Source organism: Stylophora pistillata, chromosome 4, assembly GCF_964205215.1.
Source record: "Stylophora pistillata chromosome 4, jaStyPist1.2, whole genome shotgun sequence".
Classification (NCBI taxonomy): domain Eukaryota; kingdom Metazoa; phylum Cnidaria; class Anthozoa; order Scleractinia; family Pocilloporidae; genus Stylophora; species Stylophora pistillata.
This window is the reverse complement of record NC_142522.1, coordinates 29,065,473-29,085,954: the sequence shown is the minus strand read 5'-3', so window position 1 is coordinate 29,085,954 and position 20,482 is coordinate 29,065,473. Positions and strand designations below refer to the sequence as shown.

The following is a 20,482-nucleotide window of genomic DNA, read 5'->3' as shown; positions in this document are numbered from 1 at the left end:
CAAATAATAATATAATAATAATAATAATAATAATATACGTTAATTGAAGCTCCCCCATAGGGGCTTTTGAGCCACAATGTAGACTAAGTAAGTGCTTAAAAATCCTCACTGGCGTGAGGCAGACCAGTGGACTATTTACAGAGCGCAGCCGAGGAGTGGAACTAGGGGCAACCGAGGACAAATCCAGTGAGTGGCAGGGTGGAGGACTTGAACCCGGGACACCGGTTGCAAGTCCAGCACTCGGCTACGCCGCCTCAAATTAGGCCACTGGGAGACTTGTATCGAGTATAACTTTCAGGCGCTTTAGTGAGTTGTCAGAAATGGATTGGAAGACTTATATTTCGCCTTTTCTGTCCATTTTCTTGACCCTTTTTCAGTTTACTCTCTCAGAATTAACACCGGAAGAATGCAGAGACTTAGGATTTTCAGTGAATCTCATCTGTAGTTCGTGTGACGAGTTAAAACCTTTTAATCTCACGTCTGAACTTTCGCTAGAACAGAATTGCCGAAAATGTTGTCAAGCTGATGGTCAGGAAGAAGCCACAAAGGTTTGTGTTAGATAAACTTTTTTTCACTGACTGAAAGCCTCTTCGAAAATGTGTTTATCCTAGGTGAAATTTCCTCTTAAGAATTGTCAAATGGTTGCTGGGTCCACTGGTCTCAATCGAAACAATCGAAAGTCGATGAAGATCGATTAATAATCATAGGCAGTAATCGATTTTTATCGGTGTTAAGCTGTGGCGACAATAACAGTGCAGAAAATCAGTAAATCGAAGAACCCTCGTTGACTACTGCTCTGTGTATCATTTTCTCAAGTGATTTTAACACAGACTACCCTAGTCAGGTGTCCTCAGCAACATCCAAGCGTGATCACACAGGTACCCCAAGTAACAGGTGAAAGTGAATTTTCCTGAGGTAACTCACATGTGAGATGATTTGGTTTTATCAACTAGATTGATAATGTAAATTGGCAATTGTTTGTAGTGTTTCTAAAGCTGAAAACATCAGCCAAACGAAACTCTTTCTGCTGAACAATTTACATAAGCCTGTACTTAAACAATGGATTGTGTTGAAGGTGTGTTGATTGGTTACTCAAACTCGGCATATCCTTTTGTTATTCATCTCTGAGCAGCTAGCACAGGATTCTCTCCCCCCCCCCCCACCCCCCCAAAAATATATGTATTATAATCATTGCAGGAATAAATTTGCTAAAATCATCTTTTTATGATATATTGAATTTACATCCCTTTTTAAGTATAATACTAAAACAACTACTCACCAAAGTGTCGGTGCCTAGCGGGAGATTTTTACCTCATTGCTTGCAGCTTGTTAAACATCCTCCACTAGCCACCACCACTTCATTGAATACTTGTTAATCATTAACTCAATTGCTCAAACCAAGCTATCTTGTCATACACCCCCCCTCCCCACTAAGCACTACCACAGCTTCTTTAGAAACTTACTCCCCTTTATCCACAATATAAGAGTATTTAGGAATTTTGGTGATTGTCCATCTACAAGTCCAAAATAGTAATGAAGTGTGAAAATATTGCTTACCTTATCTCCATCTGTTATTTACTGCACAGTCTTAATCGTGTTTCACATTTTTAAGCATTGCTTTGATTGTGACGTGTTGGATTAATATGGTAGCTAACTGAACACCCTCTTATTTTAAATGAAATAAACTGCTTTCAAGTTGGTAAAAGACAAGTCATTGATGATACAGAATTTAACTGTTTGTGTTATTATTTATAGAGATATGCTTTTGGTACCCTTGAAGTGTGCAACTGAAAACTGGGGAGGTTCCCTCAGATACAGGGCGAGTAAAACTTAATATTTGATATTGAATGGAATACTATAACTTTGTGTACTTTAAAACTCTTTAAACCCTGATAACTCGAACCTTCAGTAACTCGAATTGCCCACTACATCAAAGCAAAACTGATTTCCCTTGGATTTACCACATATATTTACTGTAATCTTAACCACTATAACTTGAAACCCTGATAACTCAAAAGCCTACCAGCTCAAAGCGATTTTTACTTCCTTTCAGGTACTTTTCTTTGTAATTTTACCCTTGATAGCTCAAAGTTGATTTTCGCTTTTGTGGACTAATGAGTCAACATTTTGCACTGGAAGACTACATTTAATCTTATTTTTATTTTATTGACAAATTGACCTTGGTAAATATCACATGTTTGTATGTCAGTAAACAAACAGTTTTGACAGTTTTTCCTGGTGAAAAGAAATAATGGCATGTAATCTGGAATTGATCTGTAGTTTGAATAGATTTTTTAACAGATGGTGTAATGAGATTTAGCTCTAAACATTCTGAAGAGCAGCTACTTTAAATTTCATGCTTTTGTTTTGTTTTGTTGTTTTTATGCTCTTATATCACTAGAAATCCCACAATAAAGCATGTAAAAGCATCTCTTTAATCAAGTGTTTCTAGTCTTTTTGTTCAAAACCCCTATAACTCAAAACCTTGGCTGATAACTCGAAGTAAATTTCATTCGCCCTGGCAATTTGAGTTACCAAGGTTCAACCATTCTTTAAAAGGAAAACAAGTTATTGATGTCAACTGATTTTTATCAAAATAATACACTCATTTGGTAATCCCAAAGAATCTGAAAAAGAAATAAGTTTTTGATTTTTTAAATCTGTATTTGTCTTTTTTTATTCTTCTATGTCCTGTTTTTATTTCATTTTTTAGTACTTAATGTCAACTATGAACTAGCTATCAGCAAAAAAGTGATAAACATTTCTTCTCTTCAAGGGGAAATCACTTACCAGCATTAATATTTCTTTTACATTATTTTAAACTTGTGTCTTAGTATCATTATTGAATACTTCTTTTTTTACAGCCTTTGTCCGTAGTGACAGGCCTGCAAAGTTCCCTAATCTTAGGATAAACGTGAGTTGAATAGCTCTTTACCAGTAATTGTGTAGAAAGCAAACGTAGAAAGTATATGTTAGGTTATAAAGAGAGAATAAACTGTTACAGTATCCATTAATGTTCATTTATATTCAAGGCAAGTGTCCAATTCTGTAGCTCTTTTTAAAATATTCTAACTTCCAGAAGTGATTAACATCCAATTTCTCCCTCTAATATTTATACATTATCCAGTGAACAAGTAATGAGAATACCTAACCTTGTCAAGTAAAAATTGTCTTTCTTGATCGAAAACCAAATTCTCATAACTAGTTTACAAGGAAATCAGATCTTGGGAGCTTAATAGTTGACTTAATGTACATGTGAACATATTGTCTTATCTTTATTAAAATTAATTCACTAGTCTAGAGAAATTTCTATGGTTTTGATATCAAATTTTTTCACCTGTGCCTTTTAGTTTGTGCGAGGGGCCGATCCCATTCTAAAACTTCATGATGAGAGTAATGAGGTGAAAGAAGTTCTAAGGTGTGTAAATGATCCGTGTGATCAATTCGAAATTAGCTACAGTAATTTTACTTTCAACCATCGATAGAATAGGGCTGTTGACTGAAGTAGGTTGTAGACTTACTTAAGCATTATAGAAAAGTCACTAAGTATATTTCATACAAAGGTCCTAACCCTTTCATCTCCAGTGGTGATCAAGACATCATTTCTTCTCACAATATCAATACAGTATTGAGCATATAGGGAAGTATTGATTTAGGGATTCATATTTGAATCAACACCAAATTTTTGGAACCAACTAGACTACAAGCACCCCCCCCCCCCCTTTTTGGAGAAGTCTGTTGTGCCTGTAAAAAAAAAACAATCAATAAAAAAAATTGATGGTAGCGGGCTGCAGGGATCTCAGATTGGAGTAGGGACCTTAAGCAGTCAGGATGGCAAAGCCAAGGAAGACTTTGATTAAAAAATGAATTTCTACTCTTAGTCAGAATTTCAAAAATGGCTGCATGAGCTTACTGTCTCATACGGCACCACAGCTCAACTTCAGCATGACGTATAGAAGTAGCGTTGAGTTCCAAATGGAAATTAAATTAATTAGCCGTCGCGGTTTCGGTTCGCAGACAACACAAATTTTGGCGATTTCATGTTGTTGTTTTGCATAGGACGGTTAAGTAATGTACAAAGTTTCAAAACACACATGCTGAGCTATTGTTCTGCCAATTAGATCTCTTGTTTTTCCATGTCCTCGTTGCTGTTGCCGTTGTGGTTGCTTAAGGCCCCTAGTGACATTAATGTGCTGTAGGAGATTTGTGAGTGAGGTGCTAAAAAAAATAAGGACTATGGACAAAGCCCAAAAGTTTGAATTCTATTGCAGGCACAACACAAAAATATGATTGATCGGCAGGAAATTTGTCAACAAGCACCACCCATATGTGTCAACATAGGTGTTTTGTTTCACAAAATCTTGAATGTGCGCATATATTTAATTTCACCACAAGCACACTCAAGGCCTTGAGCGGCCTGCCCTTCCTAATTATCCGATTGCCTGATAATTATGATAACAAATCTTATTGGTTATGCGCAATTGAGATTAAATTCTGATGCTTGTAAACCACTCAGCTGTGCAAGGTCAAACTCTTGGGCTTGGTCCATAGCTCCTACTTTTCGAGCATCTCACTCATGGAGCTCCTACAGCACATTATTGTCACTCCAAGAGCACTAATTTCAATTTTTTTTTTCACTGATTTTATTTTACTTACACGACAGACTTCAGATTCCAATATCTCTTGCATTTTTTAGAGATGAAAGGTGCAACTTTCTAGCTTTGTGAAAAAAAAAATTACCTAGCTTTGAACAATAGATAACCATGTCATTTTGATGATTCAAATTTAGTCAGACTAAAAGTTGTCTTGATTCCTTTTTTCAGCATTGAAAAGTGGAACACTGACAGTGTGGAAGAATTTCTGAATGAGAGACTTGCAAAATAAAATTATTTAGTTATTATCAAAATATATAATTAGAAGAAACTTTGCACATTATAATGAAAACTTCATGTAAAACCATGATGGTGTGTGAAGTTGGAGGACATTTTGTGCCAAGGACTTCTGTACTTGTCTAAAGTTGTTGGATTTAAAAAAAAAAAAGTAGAGAAAACAATAAAACCAGGAAATGTGTATTGTTTCAGAAGTGTGCAAACAGCAGCAGCTGGTGTCTAAATACATGGCATTGAAGTGGCATGGAAATCTTTACATTAGGGAATAAAAGTATTAAGGAAAGTGGTTCCCGAAATGTTGATTAGCCTTGCTTTAAATTGTTGTTAAAATGGTTTCTGTGCTTTTCAATAGCATGCAAACTTTTAAGCTTGGGGCTACATCAGTAACAATTTTTTTTAAAACAACCTTCAATTAAATTGTGGACTTTGCAGCAAACAGATACAATATTTAAAAAGGCTAAAAAAGTGGTGAAAGAATTTAGATCCATTTAGTTATTTTGTCTTTCAATGACTGTTACAGTATTGATAGATGACAGTATGAATTTCAAAGGAAACTGCAAGATGAGTGTAGTCCTTAGTCTCAGAGTTTACATGTTCTTGAAAGGCACTGTAATCTTAAAAGATGAACTTGTGCAAGAAAGATGACTGGTAAGCAACCACTGGCATGCTAAAATCCACATTCCCCTTACAACATAGAAAAGTGGGAATGTGGTGAAAGGTAACACAACAAATTTTCACATAATTACATCTTTTACTGAAATAGTGACAGTGAATTTATCCTCTGTTTTCATGATGACTTTACAGTAAACTAGGTACAAGTTTGTAAGGTTGGAGGATTTGAACAGAAGGATTTTAATGTTGCATGCATCTTTCCTCAATAGTCTGTTAGATATCTTGTTCGGGCAACTCACTTGCTGACTCTTCTTTTAAATGCTATGTTCTAATAAAAACACTGTTTCTTGATGACTCCAGTTTTGCAGACTGTTTAGGGATTGGTAAATATCAAAATTCCTCCCATCTAAAGCTATGACAAAACTTGCAGCTCCAAACAGCACATCTGTAAAACTTTTTTGCCAAACTTATTTATGAATGATGACATTTTTCAAGTACACCCAAGAGGATGGTAGTATTAAATAGTAAAAGAAATTATGATGCATTTCACTCTTAGTATTATACTCACATTTAGTCAGTAGTGATTTCACTATTGGACATAAACAAGTAAATAAAAAAAAGATTTATTCACACTCGCATAAAACAGACTAGTATCTTAAACAAGTCCTTACATGTTAATACGTTAAAAAACGTTCTGGCAACTGTGCAAGGGTTTTTTCCACTCTTATTTAAATAGTCTCACATTTCCTTAACAAGTCTTCAAATAGAATTTTTTCAGCAATCACTCCAGCTCTTCAACACGTTGTCCTCAATACTCACAGCCTCTCGGGCAATGAGTCAATAAATATTAAATGTAGTAAACTAGGGGGCTTATTTCTCCATCCACCTTCAAGATAGCATGATTGAGCTAAAGCAAGCTAAACAAACCACACAACTAATTGCTTCTTGAAACTTGCAAAATTCAACTGCTCCCTTAAAAGCTTATTTTTTTTATAACCCTTTCACTCACAAGATTTTATCAGTAATTCTCCTTACTTTCTGCCATACAATTTTTATGATGTTACTTTGGAGAAATTCTGTCTTGATCATTCATGCGATTTAAGAGTTAAGCACAGAAATAAACAAGACATTGCACATGAAAATTAAATTTAAAATGTGCATTTCAAAATTTGTCAACTAAAAGCCATGTTCATAATTCTAAATAACTCTTTCTCTTATTATCTCTCATTTTAAAACACACAACTTGAAAAATCAGAAAGACTCACAACTTGAAAAATCAGAAGCACTCATACTGCAATAAATTATCTTTGATTGGTGAGAAAATTTTAAGAGGGCAACTAATGGAAAACTACCGTCAAATAACTAAAAACCTTAAATGTAACTAACAATGAAATCACGAATTTTTGTTGGAAGGTTCCCTGACAAATAAATTATAATTATATTCCTTTATTAATTACTAAACTCTAGAGGCTGTTTTTGAACAAAACCTCCATTTTGGTAACCGGAAATCGCCGAGGTTTAATAATGGGAATCTCCTGTGACATTCTACACCGCTCCAAGGATCTTACCACAAAAGGTACAAATCAAGAACTAAAGCTCACATTTAAAGTTATGCTGAGCTTGTTTGTCTTCAATTCACATTTGAATATAAAGTCCCAGGCCCATTGTTCAAAAGCTAATTAGTGCTAACCCAGGGTTAAGTTCAAATCTGGGTTTCTTTATTCCTTAGCCTCTTTCTGATAACTTCCTCTGTTCTCTTAAAAGCATCCCTGACTTATCTTAACACAGGTTTGAACAAGTCAGCCCAGTTTTCACATTTCTACAATATTTTCTGGGCTAAATGTAAAATCTCTGTTAAGTTCAGTTACTGAGCCAATTCTAAAGTGTCTGAAAACAAGTCACTTCACCCACATCAAACAAAAATTATTGTCAGGAGCATTCACCAAATTGCCTATGAGGGTGTACTAGAGGCATGATGATAAAAAAGGTCTAAAAAAGTAGCGCTGTTAATTGGAGAGTACATATGTGCATCGCTCATGGTTTGTACTTTTGTGGAAGTCATCTACCTAACTCGGTTGATCATCTCTAAACTACAAAATCTTATAAAATCCACTTCTAATAAATCAATGAAGTAATATCAAACTAATATCTATCCAAAATATATCCAAGAAGCTCAAATACAAATACTGTGACAAACTAAATCAATATCCTTTCAGAGGTAAAATTGAAGTTCAATTCTTTAGCCTTGTAATGTAAATGTAACCAAATTAACATAGTTGCCACAGTTTCTGAGTGAAGTGGTCTCTCAATCAGAATTAATAAAACAGTTCCATTTGTCATTTTTCACATCATAGCATTCAATGCTCTTCAGGAATGAAGTGCCACCAAAACCACCAACTGTGTAGATGTGGTCTTTAATGACCACAGTTCCAACATTATGGCGGGGAATGTTCAAACTAGCTACTGTTTTCCACTCATTTGTGGAGGAGTCATAGCACTCGACACTGTTGAGGAAATTGGTGCCATCAGACCCACCAATCACATACAATTTACCATGAAGTGCTGCTGCACCAGCCCCTCGACGGGCAGTCTTCATGGGTGGAACCAAATACCAACGATTCTCTTCAGGGTCATAGCACTCCACAGAATTGAAACAACTCCATCCATTATACCCCCCAATTGCATACAGCTTCCCATTCAAGGCTTCCACACAGAGGTTGTTTCTCTCCGTGTTCATTGGGGCCACTCTTGTCCACTCTCCTTTCTCTGGACAATAAACTTCAACACTTTTCAGGTTTCTGGGACCCTGGTAGCCCCCAGCTGCATAAATGCGTCCATCAATGACTCCTGTTCCAAAACTACATCGGCTTTGTATCATGGGTGGTCCAAAGCTCCAAATGTTGGAGGTTTCATCATAAGTTTCCATGGTGTTGAGTTCAGTGTGTCCATTAGAGCCTCCAATAGCAAATATCTTTCCGTTCACCACTGCTGACTCCAGCCGTCCCCTATGTAAGTTCATGCTGGTGACAGGCATCCACTCATTTGTCTCACAATCATACTGTTCCACAGTGTTTAGACAGTCGCCCCTATCATAACCACCAATGGCATACAGCTTTCCATTAAGTTCCACTGCACCCACACTACAGCGACCTGATACACACAAAAAAAGAAAACATTTACACACCTGTCATTGATCTTCTTTCCATTTTCTTTTCATTCCAATTAGCTACCAATGCAGCATAACAGCTTCTCAAAAACTAACTTCTCTGTTTTATCTTCATCTACTTTACATATTTCATTAAATAATTTAAGAGGGTACAAACCAACACTTAGATCCTGGTTTTGAATTGTTCCTGATATCAAATAAGTTTTGTTGTTTGTAACTAGATTTTCCTCAACAGGGCCATAGTGTATATTTGTCTTTCATTTTAAGTACTACTGGTAGCTGAGCCAATCTGAAAGCTTTATTCCTGTAAATTCAAAAATTTAAAAAGAGTTTCATGAGTCCTAAACAGATCTTACAACAGATTATGTTACTGTTCATGAAAGCCAGTCACAATTATTTCGTGTGGTCACTGATTAAAAAGCAGAAAATACCTGAGTTTTGTTAAAAAAAAAAACAAAAATACAAAAAAAACAAAACACACACACAAAAAGAAATGTTTGGAAATGAATGGAGCAAATTTCTGTGCTCTTAGTTCAAATTCTTAATCATTCACCATCATTACCTTGATCAAATGATTAATTCTCCCTTCAACTACTCAATATATCCTTGTTAATTGGACAAGAGAATTTACGTTGTTACACACCTCTACTCATTGGGGCTATGAGCACCCATTCTTCTCCGGAGGAAGAGGAGTCACCAGAGTCTGACATGTTGGCACATGTTGGAGCTTGACTATGAATGGATAAGGCTACCAGCATCTCTCCCACCCGAGCAACACCCACACAGCCACTGTCACTGGTTTGAACAGCACCAATCACCTTGAAATCCTGAATTATATGGGCAATTCTATTTCTCTTGTTGTTTTCTATCAAAACAGTTAATTCCTCTTCGTCTTCACTGGTGCTTGCCTCAGCTTTAGCAAGCTGTTCAACTGAGGTGTACCGGATGTATTCACGCTGAGCTTCTGTGATAATGAGCTTGGATTTTTCATCTTCAGAATCAAGATCTTCCATGGTGCACTCTTTCAATTCATCATTAGCAGTTAGGAACATTATGTGGGTTTTCTCCAGTAGTTCTCTCAAGCTGAAATTTCCTTGCTGCCAAATAGAAACAATAATGGCAATTAATCAATGAATGATTTTATTGTTTTAGCAAGCAAATCAGGTGTAGGTTAGTGTGTTATCACATGCCAATCAGTTTGGGGGGGGGGGGAAGAGGGTTAACCCTTCGCTCCCTAACATCAGTAAGCATATTCTCCTTATTGCTCTCTATACAGACAAGCAAGGCTCGACACTAACGGTAGCCCACTAGCCACAGACTAGTAGAAATTCAGTTTTAGCTAGTGGTTTTCAATTTCCACTTGCCAGTTTGGCTAGTAAACAGACTGAAATTGTCGTAACATCTTAAAGCATCCAAGATGTCAGTAGCCACTTGTGTAATATTCCTAGAAGCCACTAAGGTCAATAACTCGAACAACACACCGTCACCCTTCGAACTCCTGCTCTTTTTCACATACACGCACACTCTCTCGGTCACCTGACCACTGTTTATAGCCCTGGATGTCCACAGGACACCACAACTTGGCTAGTAAGTTGAAAAGTTAGTGTCAAGCCCTGGACAAGGAGAATTTGTTTAACAATCAAAAGCTCCTTTACTTAGTGATCATTTCCTCAAATCTCATGACCTTACTGTGTGACTCAAGGACAATAATACAAGGAGAAATTAGATGTTAAGGGTTTAAAGGGTTGACAATGTACCCTGTTAGACACCAAATGGTAAAATATCCCAACTATTATAACAAAATAGCATTTAACAACCAAAACAAAAATGTTTACTTTACAGAATAATTTCAATATATCAACAAAGTTGAAATGGTAAATTGGGCACCGTTACGATTATAAAAGCTGACGTTTCAAGCGTTAGCCCTTCGTCGGAGCGAATAGGGGAATGGTGGGTTGTGTGCTTTTAAAGGCAGAAAAAGGAGCTATGTGATTGGTGGGAACATGGCAACGAGAAAAACACGAATAAATTAGTGCAATGAAAAGCGTTCGTTGATTCCTGTGGGATTTAGACTGCCCGTTTGAAAGATGAGCTTTTGTTCAAGAGTTTTCCAGCTTTCTGTACTACCTAAGTGTAAGGAAAGACCACAGATTGCCATGTGTTGCTTAGAATGGCTAGATAAATTAAAATGTTTAGTGACTGGTTTAGATGTGTCCTTGTCATTCCTTTCCACGTCGCGAAGGTGTTCTCAGAATCGTTTACCTAGTCTTCTGCCTATTTACATCGGCGAAACAGGCACACACGACCCACAATTCCCCTATTCACTCTGACGAAGGGCTAACGCTCGAAACGTCAGCTTTTATAATCGTAATGGTGGCCAATTTACCATTTCAACTTTGTTGATATACTCAAATTATTTCGTTACCCCCATCGAAGCAGTCCCAAACAATTTCTTTAGAAACTATCAACCTTTATTCATTTACTTTACAGAGACTGAAACAAAATGCTTAATAAAACAGCCAAAATGAAACAAAAATAAACCTTAAGGTCTAGTCTAACACCCCAAGTTATTATCACAACCGGTTTCAAATTCATCTTTGTCTACTCTGTGGACAATGTATGTAAAAAGAGTAATAACTACGAACAATAAAAGCAGACTTCAGTACTTTAAAAGAAAATTAAATATTGTGAGATCACAAAGCAAGGAGGAGTCATGATTTTGTCTTTCATGATGATCCAATTTTGCAATTTGACAAAATCATTAGTACAGAGAAAAATCGCACAATGAGTAACAAAAATGTTGATCTCAAAATAGCCTGGATTAACACTAATCTCTCTTTATGGCCCATCAACAGGTGGAAAAGTGATGATTGACATAAGAAAAAAATTAACATTTTCCTCTGATCAATTGATACAAGTGGGCAGTAAGAGGGTGCCAGTTTTAACTATAATTTTTCTGTTGGTCATTTCAAACTGCACCAAAAAAATAACTTGTTTGACATGAGAAAAAAATTTACATTTTCCTCTGACAAGTTAAATGAAAAGGGCTGTGTAAGAAGATGTCAGTTTGAACTAAAATTTTTTTGTTGGTCATTTGCAACTGCACCAAAAAATAACTTCAACAAAAAACTTAATTTCTAGAAGAAAGCTGTAAGAGAATTAATCACACATACTCTGATACCAGAAAATTTCACTGCCTCCTAGACAAGAGCTATTCTAAATCAAGTAAATAAGATTCCATGAATAATCTAATAACTCTTAAGACTTTTTTAAGTAAGTTATTGAATAATATTATTGTTGAGTTCAAAGTAAATGAAATGTCTTGCAATCTAAAGCCACAAAAACAAACTTTTGTTACATATGCAGGTTTAACAAACTCTATGAAAAAATCTAGGTGCTGCTTCTTTCAAATCAGACCAAGTCTGCTGGAAGCCATGATGGTAGGTGATATGCAAATTGTGAAAGATAAAACTTTTGACAGATGTAAATCATTATGATAATGTTTTTCTCTTACAAGGGCCCTAGCATATCACATCCAACCAAAATCCTAAAAAAAAAAAACACTTACAAGAAATCTGGTTGGATAACAATCTATAGATGGATAACAATCAGGATATTTGACTATTTTGAGGTTTTTCATTTTATTTTTCTTTATCAAGTTCTTCATCATTATTCTCTATTTTTTTTTTTGGCTCATATCCTTTCTTTCCTGCGTACTAATTCCCTAAGAAAGATCGTCAGTAATTTGCATTCAGTCCAGGGTCTGGAAAAACTAATTCCCCAACAAAGATCACCACTGATTCACATTCAGTCCAGCGTCCGGAAAAACTAAATTCTCCAATAAAGATTTTCAGTTAATTCTGTCCAGAGTCTGGTAAATCAATTCCCCAACAAAGATTGTCAGTAATTTATATTCAGTACAGAGTCTGGAAAAACTAGTTCTCCAACAAAGATCAATAGTAACTTAAATTGAGTCCTGTGTCTGGATATGGCCAGACCCATATCCAAAAATTGGCAAAAAAAATTTGGAATAAAGAAAATTTTCAAAAGAAAAAAATTATCTGGAGCAAAATTTGCTATCGTAGATTGACTTAGAAGGATTTTCATGGGGTTAAGGAAAATTCAATTCCCAAGATATTTTTCTTGATGAGTTCCGTTACAAAAGTTACATCTGCTAACTTTGCGGTGGAGAAATAGAATAAAATTTATAGTACGGTTGCCGTTTAGGGCACGAAGGTACTAAAGAAATCCAGGGAAAAGGCAATTTTAACAAAGAACAGATTTGAAAAGGTCACTTTGAGATTTAGGGACCACGCACGTTTCTCGAACCAATTAGTGACGGTATTGGATTTCAAGACTTAGCGCTCAATCTATCTTCCCGCGAAACAAAAATTGGCGCGTAAAGAGCAAAAAGCGTTAAAACTCTGGTAAGTTATGCTTTTCTAGTGAAAGTAAAGGGACTTTTAACGCTTTTAAATGTTCTGAATGTTCGCTTTTTTCAAATTAAACTACTAGGTAAATTTCAATTTGTCAATAACCGTCCACAACAAGGAATGGACGTTGATGTCAAATGCCAGCAGGTGAAGGAAGTGTTCACAAGCAAATAAAGAAATGCCAACAATATTTATTTCTCACCTCTAGCTGCTTCTGTGCCCACGTTAAGGCCATTTGGCAAAGATTTTCTGCACCGATATTCTCTTCCTGTCTGTTATTTGTAGTTGCAAGTTCGATCTGCAGCCGAGGTAACTGGAAAAAGTCCTTCTTGTGGAAGATGTCCTCAACGTTATGAGCTATAAATTCGTCGATTGCTGTCTTCAGATTCGGGCAGTCGTTTCTCTCCGCGAACGATCTCAAAGAAATCCAATCCAGTGGAACAATCTTCTCGAGAATGAACTTCTCGCACGAGTCCTGGACTTGTTTCATGCCTAGAGTTTTGGCGGCTTGGAATAAGTTCAGAACGCCGTCTGAAGCGACAAGGAGCTTGCCTGTGTAGACAAATTCCACCAAAACTTCCACAGCATTTGGATCTAAGCCTTCCAAATCGACTGTAAACTCGGGATCACCTTTCTTGACTTGTCCTTCGAAGATTTTAGGTATTGCTGCAATCAAAATAGATCGATGGCCCCTAATCTCTCGTTCGCCAACCTTCAACACTGCATCACAAAAGCGCGTGCTGCTCCGTTGTTCGTTGAGAGCATCGAAGACTGTTCGAAGATGGCTATCGTTTTCGAACGAAAACTTTCTATCAACCGTCATGTTCCGATTCTTCTCCTTTTCATCTGTGTCCTTTGAAATAAAAATTAGACTTTTAACGTATTTTCGCTCGGCAAATGAAAGGACAATTACTAATAACAAACAAACAGGGTTTCGCAATTTAGCTGTGGTACAGTTGAGCATTAAAATAGTCGTGAAAACGTATGGAATCAATTCGTTTCGTGATAAAAGTTCCCGGTCTGGAACAATTGGAACCCTAATTCTGTAAAATCCATGCGATAAACAAATACAGTTAGGCCCACGCTTTTACCTAAAATATGATAGAGGTTTATTAAAATTTTCGGGAAAGCGCGCGTAGTTTGCAAACAGGAAACGAAACTGAAAAACGACGGAAAAGCAGACTGATTATGGTTACTCAAACGTCCTTTTCATTTATTCTTTAAGTTTTACACTGGGAAAGGAAAGCAAATGTGAACGATCGTGTCCGACAGCGCTTGTTAAATAAGTCTCAGAAAGAACAGAGCACAACTACAAAAGCAACGATATAGTACTTCTGAAAGAATACATTAAAAATTGTTATTGTATATCACCAACGAGTAATCGAAGTGACAACCGTGTTCGTTCGAGTATAGAGTTTTTCGAGGCTTCTGCCATACGGAAGTTTATCCTTACTAGTCGAATAGAAAGATCAAATAAAAAAAAAAAAACAGAATTAGAGAACTTGACAAATTTAGGAAACCTACCTTCGTCGTCTGGGCTAATTTCATGTCGATATCTGCGCGAAGCACTTCTCCTCAACAAGACAGCTTGCAGTTCGAAAAATGATTTCCAATTGCAAAAACCTCTTGGAAACGCAGATCTCTGCATGTGAGAAATGCTCAGCACCCACACTTACCGTCCTAGAGCATTCACAGACTGAAGGTACTACACAGTGTAAAATTTGTCGATGCATTTCACGTGGTGCCACCTCAAAGCCCGAAGAACCTGGTAACTCGTCACTGCTTTTCATTGGTTTACAGAGACAATAGGTTTTATCGCGAATTGTCAATTTCACAACTCTTGACATGAACGAAACGAAAATAACCTACCTCACGTACTCAAGCAAGGTTGCTAACAACAATTTTTCCGAACGGCTCTGTTGAGGAAAAAAAAGCATTTTTATATCAAAAGATCAAAGTTTTGCACGATCATTGTCAGTGATAAGCGACAGTGAAAAAAGCAAGCGAGATCTTATACATGATTTTCTCGAAATTGTATTGACATGAAGTGACGACACTCAACGAGTGAATACAGTGAGTGAAAACGATCACGTTTTGTGTAAAATGCGTTGAAAGGCCTGTAGAATGTTCAAGAGAGCACGCATGTACCCTTCCTGTTTTATTTTTAGAATATTCTTACGACATCCCTGGAGTATGGCTGAACGAGTCAACAAGTTCGGTACGGATTGATGGAGAGAACTAAAGCACTATAAAATTTGCCGGATCAGACAACGTTTTGTTTGTGTGTGGCGTTCGTTCTGGATGGAACTTTAAGGGAAAATTTAAACTGTTGCATCTGGTATGCAATCAAAATAACGAAATTCAACAGTTTAGATTAAAAAATGACGTCATCTATTGATTAAAAAAAGGTTTTGTAATTTAAACTCAAGTCTGACGAAGAGGAGATGATGACAAAAAATGGTTGAGGAAGCCGAAATAAAAACGTCTCCTACTGAAACTGAAGGCGGTGGCCAAAACAATGGCCTACCAGCTCTGAAGTTTTGTCAAAGGTTCAAACACCATAAGAGAGCTTTTTATTTCTTCTAAAACGTACTTTTTTTCTGAACTGAGATCCTAAATATAAAGGGCATGAAACTGTTATTGTTTATTATAATAATACCTCATCATTGATATAATCAATTTTTTCTTAGCTTGCACTAATAAAGGACTGATTAGACGATATCACAGTTAAAGTGATATATCAAATCATGTGATACTTTTTAAACTGTAGCTGAAGATGACTGAATGGAAACAGAGCACGATTTTGTACCGTCCAAAATATGTGAACAAACCTAAACAACTAGTCCCAATGACAAATGAACTCGCTGAAAGTAATTTAACATATGCGAAATACCGAACATGAAAGCTTACGGGACCAGAAAAACAAGGAAACAAAATAGAAAAGAACAGAGATATTCACGTATGATTCTTAGCGCACTCTTAGCATAAACTCGAAAGAGGACGATAATATTACCGTTTCCTTTCATTTAGATGCCACACTAGTAACTGGTAACAATTCGGCTCAATTGGTTAGAGCGCCGGATTGTGTTGTGCGGGAGATCGAGGGTTCGAGCCCCGGCCGGACCAATACTCATGGTCTTAAAATAACTGCGGAGAATTTGCTACCTTTCCATAATATCAAGAAATGGATAGATATTCTAGTCTTCTCGGATAAGGGCGAATAAACCGTAGGCCCCGTCTCCTGCAGGGTTAGGGGTAGGAGACGTTAATTTCCCACGCACGAGATTACTGTGTGGTGGATGTCCTCCCCTGTGGTGGGATGGGTGGGTTTACTGGGCCCGCAGTAATTGGCGCACGGCTGTTGGGGTGTCCCTGCCAGTCGGCGAATCCAATAAATTAAATTAAAATGGAGTTTACGTTCGATCTCGGAGGCCAGGCAAAAAAAAACTGACTCAAAGGATGCTACTGCAGAACATTCAGCCTTGTCGATCTTGAATACTACATTACAAAATGTAACATGTACCCCATGGGATCTGGCTTTGTGCTAAATGATGTCAAAGGTGTTTTACGAGGGCAATGGAAGCAAGTAATATTCTTGTCTGCAGATTTGAACAAACTTAACAATTGGACAAAGAAGTGAAAAAATCTCTACCACTGAAATGAGAAAATATAAACGTGCATCGCACAAAAACAAAATTTGAGTCTTCTTTGCATTGAAGTAAAAATGTTGACATAAATAAAGAAAATCTACAAAGATTAAGAAACTCACTAGAAGCAGTAATTAGGACAAAAAAAGGCTCGAGTTTACGTCAAGAAAAGCAGACAAAATAGTAACACTATGGTGGGAACGTGATCACAGTTGAGCTTTACATATCCGTATGTATACGATTTTGGACGTTCCATTCAATTCCGCAAAGGTCTCTCTCCGATTTCCGAAATTTCCGTCCAAATCCTGACGCTTCAACGCAATTTCGGACGCCACCGTCCAATTTCAAACACTTTCGTTCGATTTCGAAAAGCACCCTCTCTCCTATCGAAGGTCACCTCCTAGCCCCGGGCGCTAAACTGACGATATACGGTATGCGCATCAGTAGTAGTTATGTTGTCATCACAGACGTTACGATCTTTCCAAGTCTAACATTAGTTACCGTTACGTTCCATATAACGAAGGAAAAAGGGAAATAGGAGACATTTTGATGAACGTAAAAGACGTGATTAGCTAGGAACTGTCCTCTGTTCTATCATGGTAGCTAGAACTGACCCACTTGTAAAATTGCAGATACCTTTATCCTTTTTGCGCTAAGAGATCTGAAAAACAATCCGCATAACTCAGACTCAGTAAAGTAGTGCGGAGTTCGTGTGGAATTAGGCCCATGTCCGCGCGCGATGCGTGACCCACGCGAGTGTCATGTTCTCTGAGTCTTCATGTTCAAGCACAGGCGGTCCAAGCTCTCTTTGAGAACCACACAAGGAACACAATTTGCATATTGATTTATAAGTATTTGTATGGGATTTTCTACAAGATATCCATAGAGATAGTTAAAAGTGATTCAAAAAGCCTGCTTAAATCAAGTGAAATCGTTAAAATAACGACACCAGGAGCAAGCAACACACGCATGGAATAAGGTAAGCCATTTTTATTTAATATTTTCCCTTTTAACTATCTCTATGGATATCTTGTAGAAAATCCCATACAAATCCTTATAAATCAATATGCAAATTGTGTTCCTTGTGTGGTTCTTAAAGAGATCTTGGGTCCCCTGTGGTTCAAGCATTACATCGTTCCCGACTCTCCAACTTATCACTGCCAAAATCATGAAATACAGCGTCATCTCCGCCTGTTATCTCTGATATCGATTGTCAGGTTCTTCGCGTTCATTTTGAAGCAGCACTTTCAAAGAATCGAAGCTGAACTAACAAATTTGACCAACATTAAACCTCGTTCGAGTCGTGTTACCAGAGTAAGATGGTTTCTCGATGTGTCAGCAATGTGTTCATTGTAATACAGAACTGTTTGGGGGCTTTTTCGGTTTACTGGGAATCCCCCAAATGTGACGAATGGAGTAACGACGAACTACTCCAAACAGCTGGATACCAATCGTTGTTCAGTCATTTCCAGGAAAAAAAATTAACAGGGACCGGATCAACATGTAAACTTCTGTTAATTTGTCGGTAAATTTGGAACATTTTTTACTGTTAGACATTCATCTACATTTAGTTGAATGATAATAATCTCGGGTAATAATCCCCTCTAAGGGGATTATTACCCGAGAGGAAAGTATCGACTTACAATTTAAGGTATCGAACAAGTCAGTATCCGAAAGTTAATACAGATAGATTCAAGAACTCTTTCATTAATCGCTTAATTTTTAAATACAATTTAGCTGTGTGAGTTTATATTTTAGATATATTTAGATATTTTATATATACTTTTTACTCAAATATTGTAACATAAGATATGTATTTTTTATCTTGTGGAAATAAAGACTACTACTACTACTAGTCCGTTTAAGACCAAATAAATTTAATTTCGGCGTTTCGTTGTGACCTGGGATTAGTTTTTTCCTCTGGCTCGTTTTCCCCTTTTTTGCCCGCAACGAAACGCTATGAAGTCGTGAATCTTTCTCGATTGTGCGAGAAAACAGATTCCACCCTCCACCAAGTATACATATGATTAGCCATTTTATTTCAGTTAATCATTTAACTGGATCAAGACTTAAGCATCAAGTTCTAAATCATGAACTAGATATTACTACGGTTAAATCAACTTGAAACAGAAAAACTTACTGGCTTTGATTAGTCCTAGCTTATTACGGCTCCCCTAACCAGAGTTAACCCTCTATTAACTCTGTCCTAACTACTTAATTGGGTGAATGAAGGGGGTAATTTTCTAAAGAAACTGTAGTGCTGCGTCAGTTGGAAAGTATAACAAAGTAATTTTGGCTTTATCGACTGATTGAATCATGTAAATTTGCCACCGCAAAGGAGGGGGGCTTTGGGATTTTCGGTTTTGACTGATTTTTGGATCGGTTTTTCGGTTTTTGGGCCAAAAAGGTTCGGTTTTTCGGTTTTCATGTTCAGAGCGGTTTGCGGATTTACACGTTTTTGCATTCGGTTTTTACGAAAACTCTGATGCGGTTTCCGGTTTTTCCTTTTTGACCCCTATAAAGGTGAAAGTGTAGCGATTTTGTCAGGTTTGTGTGCGGTTTTCGGTTTTGCCGCCTTTTTTCGTTGGTTTTTCGATTTTGGAGGTTTTTTCTCCGGTTTTGCGGTTTCCCAGGGGCTCCAATGCCCCCCTCGTAAAGAGTTTTGAAGCTGACGTTTCGCGCGTTAGCCTTGCGATTGATGTATTGCACCATCAGGAGTGGTAATACTCTGTCCATTAATGCTTATAAAACTGTTTCCAACTGGATGGCCATCTACTTGTAAGCTTAATTTACCTCTTTTTCAGGGAGAGACTTTCCATCATGGGCAAAAGATTTGATCTTAGCAATGGAAAATGCTAGCTCCTAAAAACCTTCATGGAGGGAACAATTCCCACCAAGGGACATTATTACTTAACTTGAGTGTGCCCTTAAATGGACATACTAACAATAATCCATTTTTTTAACTTCTCAAAATAGAAACCTAAAAGAAAAATGAATAAAGGCTGATAGTTTCGAAAGAAACTCTTTGGGGCTGCGTCTGTGGGGATAACGAAATAATTTAGAAGTTGAAATGGTAAATTGGCCACCGTAACGATTACAAAAGTTGACGTTTCGAGCGTTAGCCCTTCGTCGGAGCGAATAGAGGAATTGTGGGTTGTGTGTGCTTTTAAAGGGAGAAAACGGAGCTACGTTATTGGTGGGAACATGGCAACGAGAAAAACAAGAATAAATTAGTGAATTAAAAAGCGTTTGATGATCCCTGTGGGATTTAGACTGCCGGTTTGAAAGATGAGCTTTTGTTCAAGATTTTTACGGCTTTGCGTGCTACCTAAGTGTAAGGAAATACCGCAGATTGCCATATGTTGCTTAGAATGATTAAGTAAATTAAAATGCCTAGCAACTGGTTTCGATGTGTCCTTGTCATTCCTTTTCACGTCTCGAAGGTGTTCTCGCAATCGGTCACCTAGTCTTCTGCCTGTTTCGTCGATGTATATCTTTTTGTAATAAGTGTAAGTTATGCAATAGATTACATTGGCGGAGGTGCACGTGAAGTGATCGGTGATCTTAACGGATCGTTTAGGTCCCGATATTTTATCAGTGTTGTGAATGAAAGGAGACGTTTTGCATCGTGCACGAGCGCAGTTAAAAGTGCTTGGTTGGTCATTAGTCTGAAAAGAACTTCTGACCAAAAAAATTTCCATGTTGCCATGTTCCCACCAATAACGTAGCTCCATT

At 37.2% G+C, this 20,482-nt stretch overlaps 2 protein-coding genes and 1 long non-coding RNA gene across 5 annotated transcripts; 2 read left to right on the top strand and 1 right to left on the bottom strand.

Annotated features, from left to right (window-relative positions):
- The first annotated feature begins 284 nt into the window (after positions 1–284).
- LOC111328881 (selenoprotein F) lies at positions 285–5,855 on the top strand. Its single transcript, XM_088757656.1, has 5 exons — positions 285–548; positions 1,756–1,819; positions 2,865–2,914; positions 3,351–3,418; positions 4,824–5,855. The coding sequence occupies exons 1-5, from the start codon at positions 321–323 to the stop codon at positions 4,882–4,884; spliced, it is 471 nt and encodes a 156-aa protein (XP_088613782.1). The 5' UTR covers positions 285–320; the 3' UTR covers positions 4,885–5,855.
- Positions 5,856–6,108: 253 nt separating this feature from the next.
- LOC111328851 (influenza virus NS1A-binding protein homolog) lies at positions 6,109–15,213 on the bottom strand. Of its 3 annotated transcripts, XM_088757655.1 has the most exons (5): positions 15,118–15,213; positions 14,970–15,016; positions 13,303–13,953; positions 9,311–9,764; positions 6,109–8,651 (listed from the first exon to the last, which is right to left on the bottom strand). In XM_088757655.1, the coding sequence occupies exons 3-5, from the start codon at positions 13,921–13,923 to the stop codon at positions 7,807–7,809; spliced, it is 1,920 nt and encodes a 639-aa protein (XP_088613781.1). In that variant the 5' UTR covers positions 13,924–13,953; positions 14,970–15,016; positions 15,118–15,213; the 3' UTR covers positions 6,109–7,806. The 3 variants fall into 3 exon arrangements, with proteins under 3 accessions (XP_088613781.1, XP_088613780.1, XP_022789120.2); XM_088757654.1 differs by lacking the exon at positions 15,118–15,213 and having other exon boundaries at positions 14,970–15,109; XM_022933385.2 differs by lacking the exons at positions 14,970–15,016; positions 15,118–15,213 and adding an exon at positions 14,625–14,864.
- On the top strand, positions 15,070–15,821 carry LOC148733234 (uncharacterized). Its single transcript, XR_016000243.1, has 2 exons — positions 15,070–15,173; positions 15,269–15,821. It is a non-coding gene; the product is annotated as an uncharacterized LOC148733234 (long non-coding RNA).
- Positions 15,822–20,482: the final 4,661 nt, after the last annotated feature.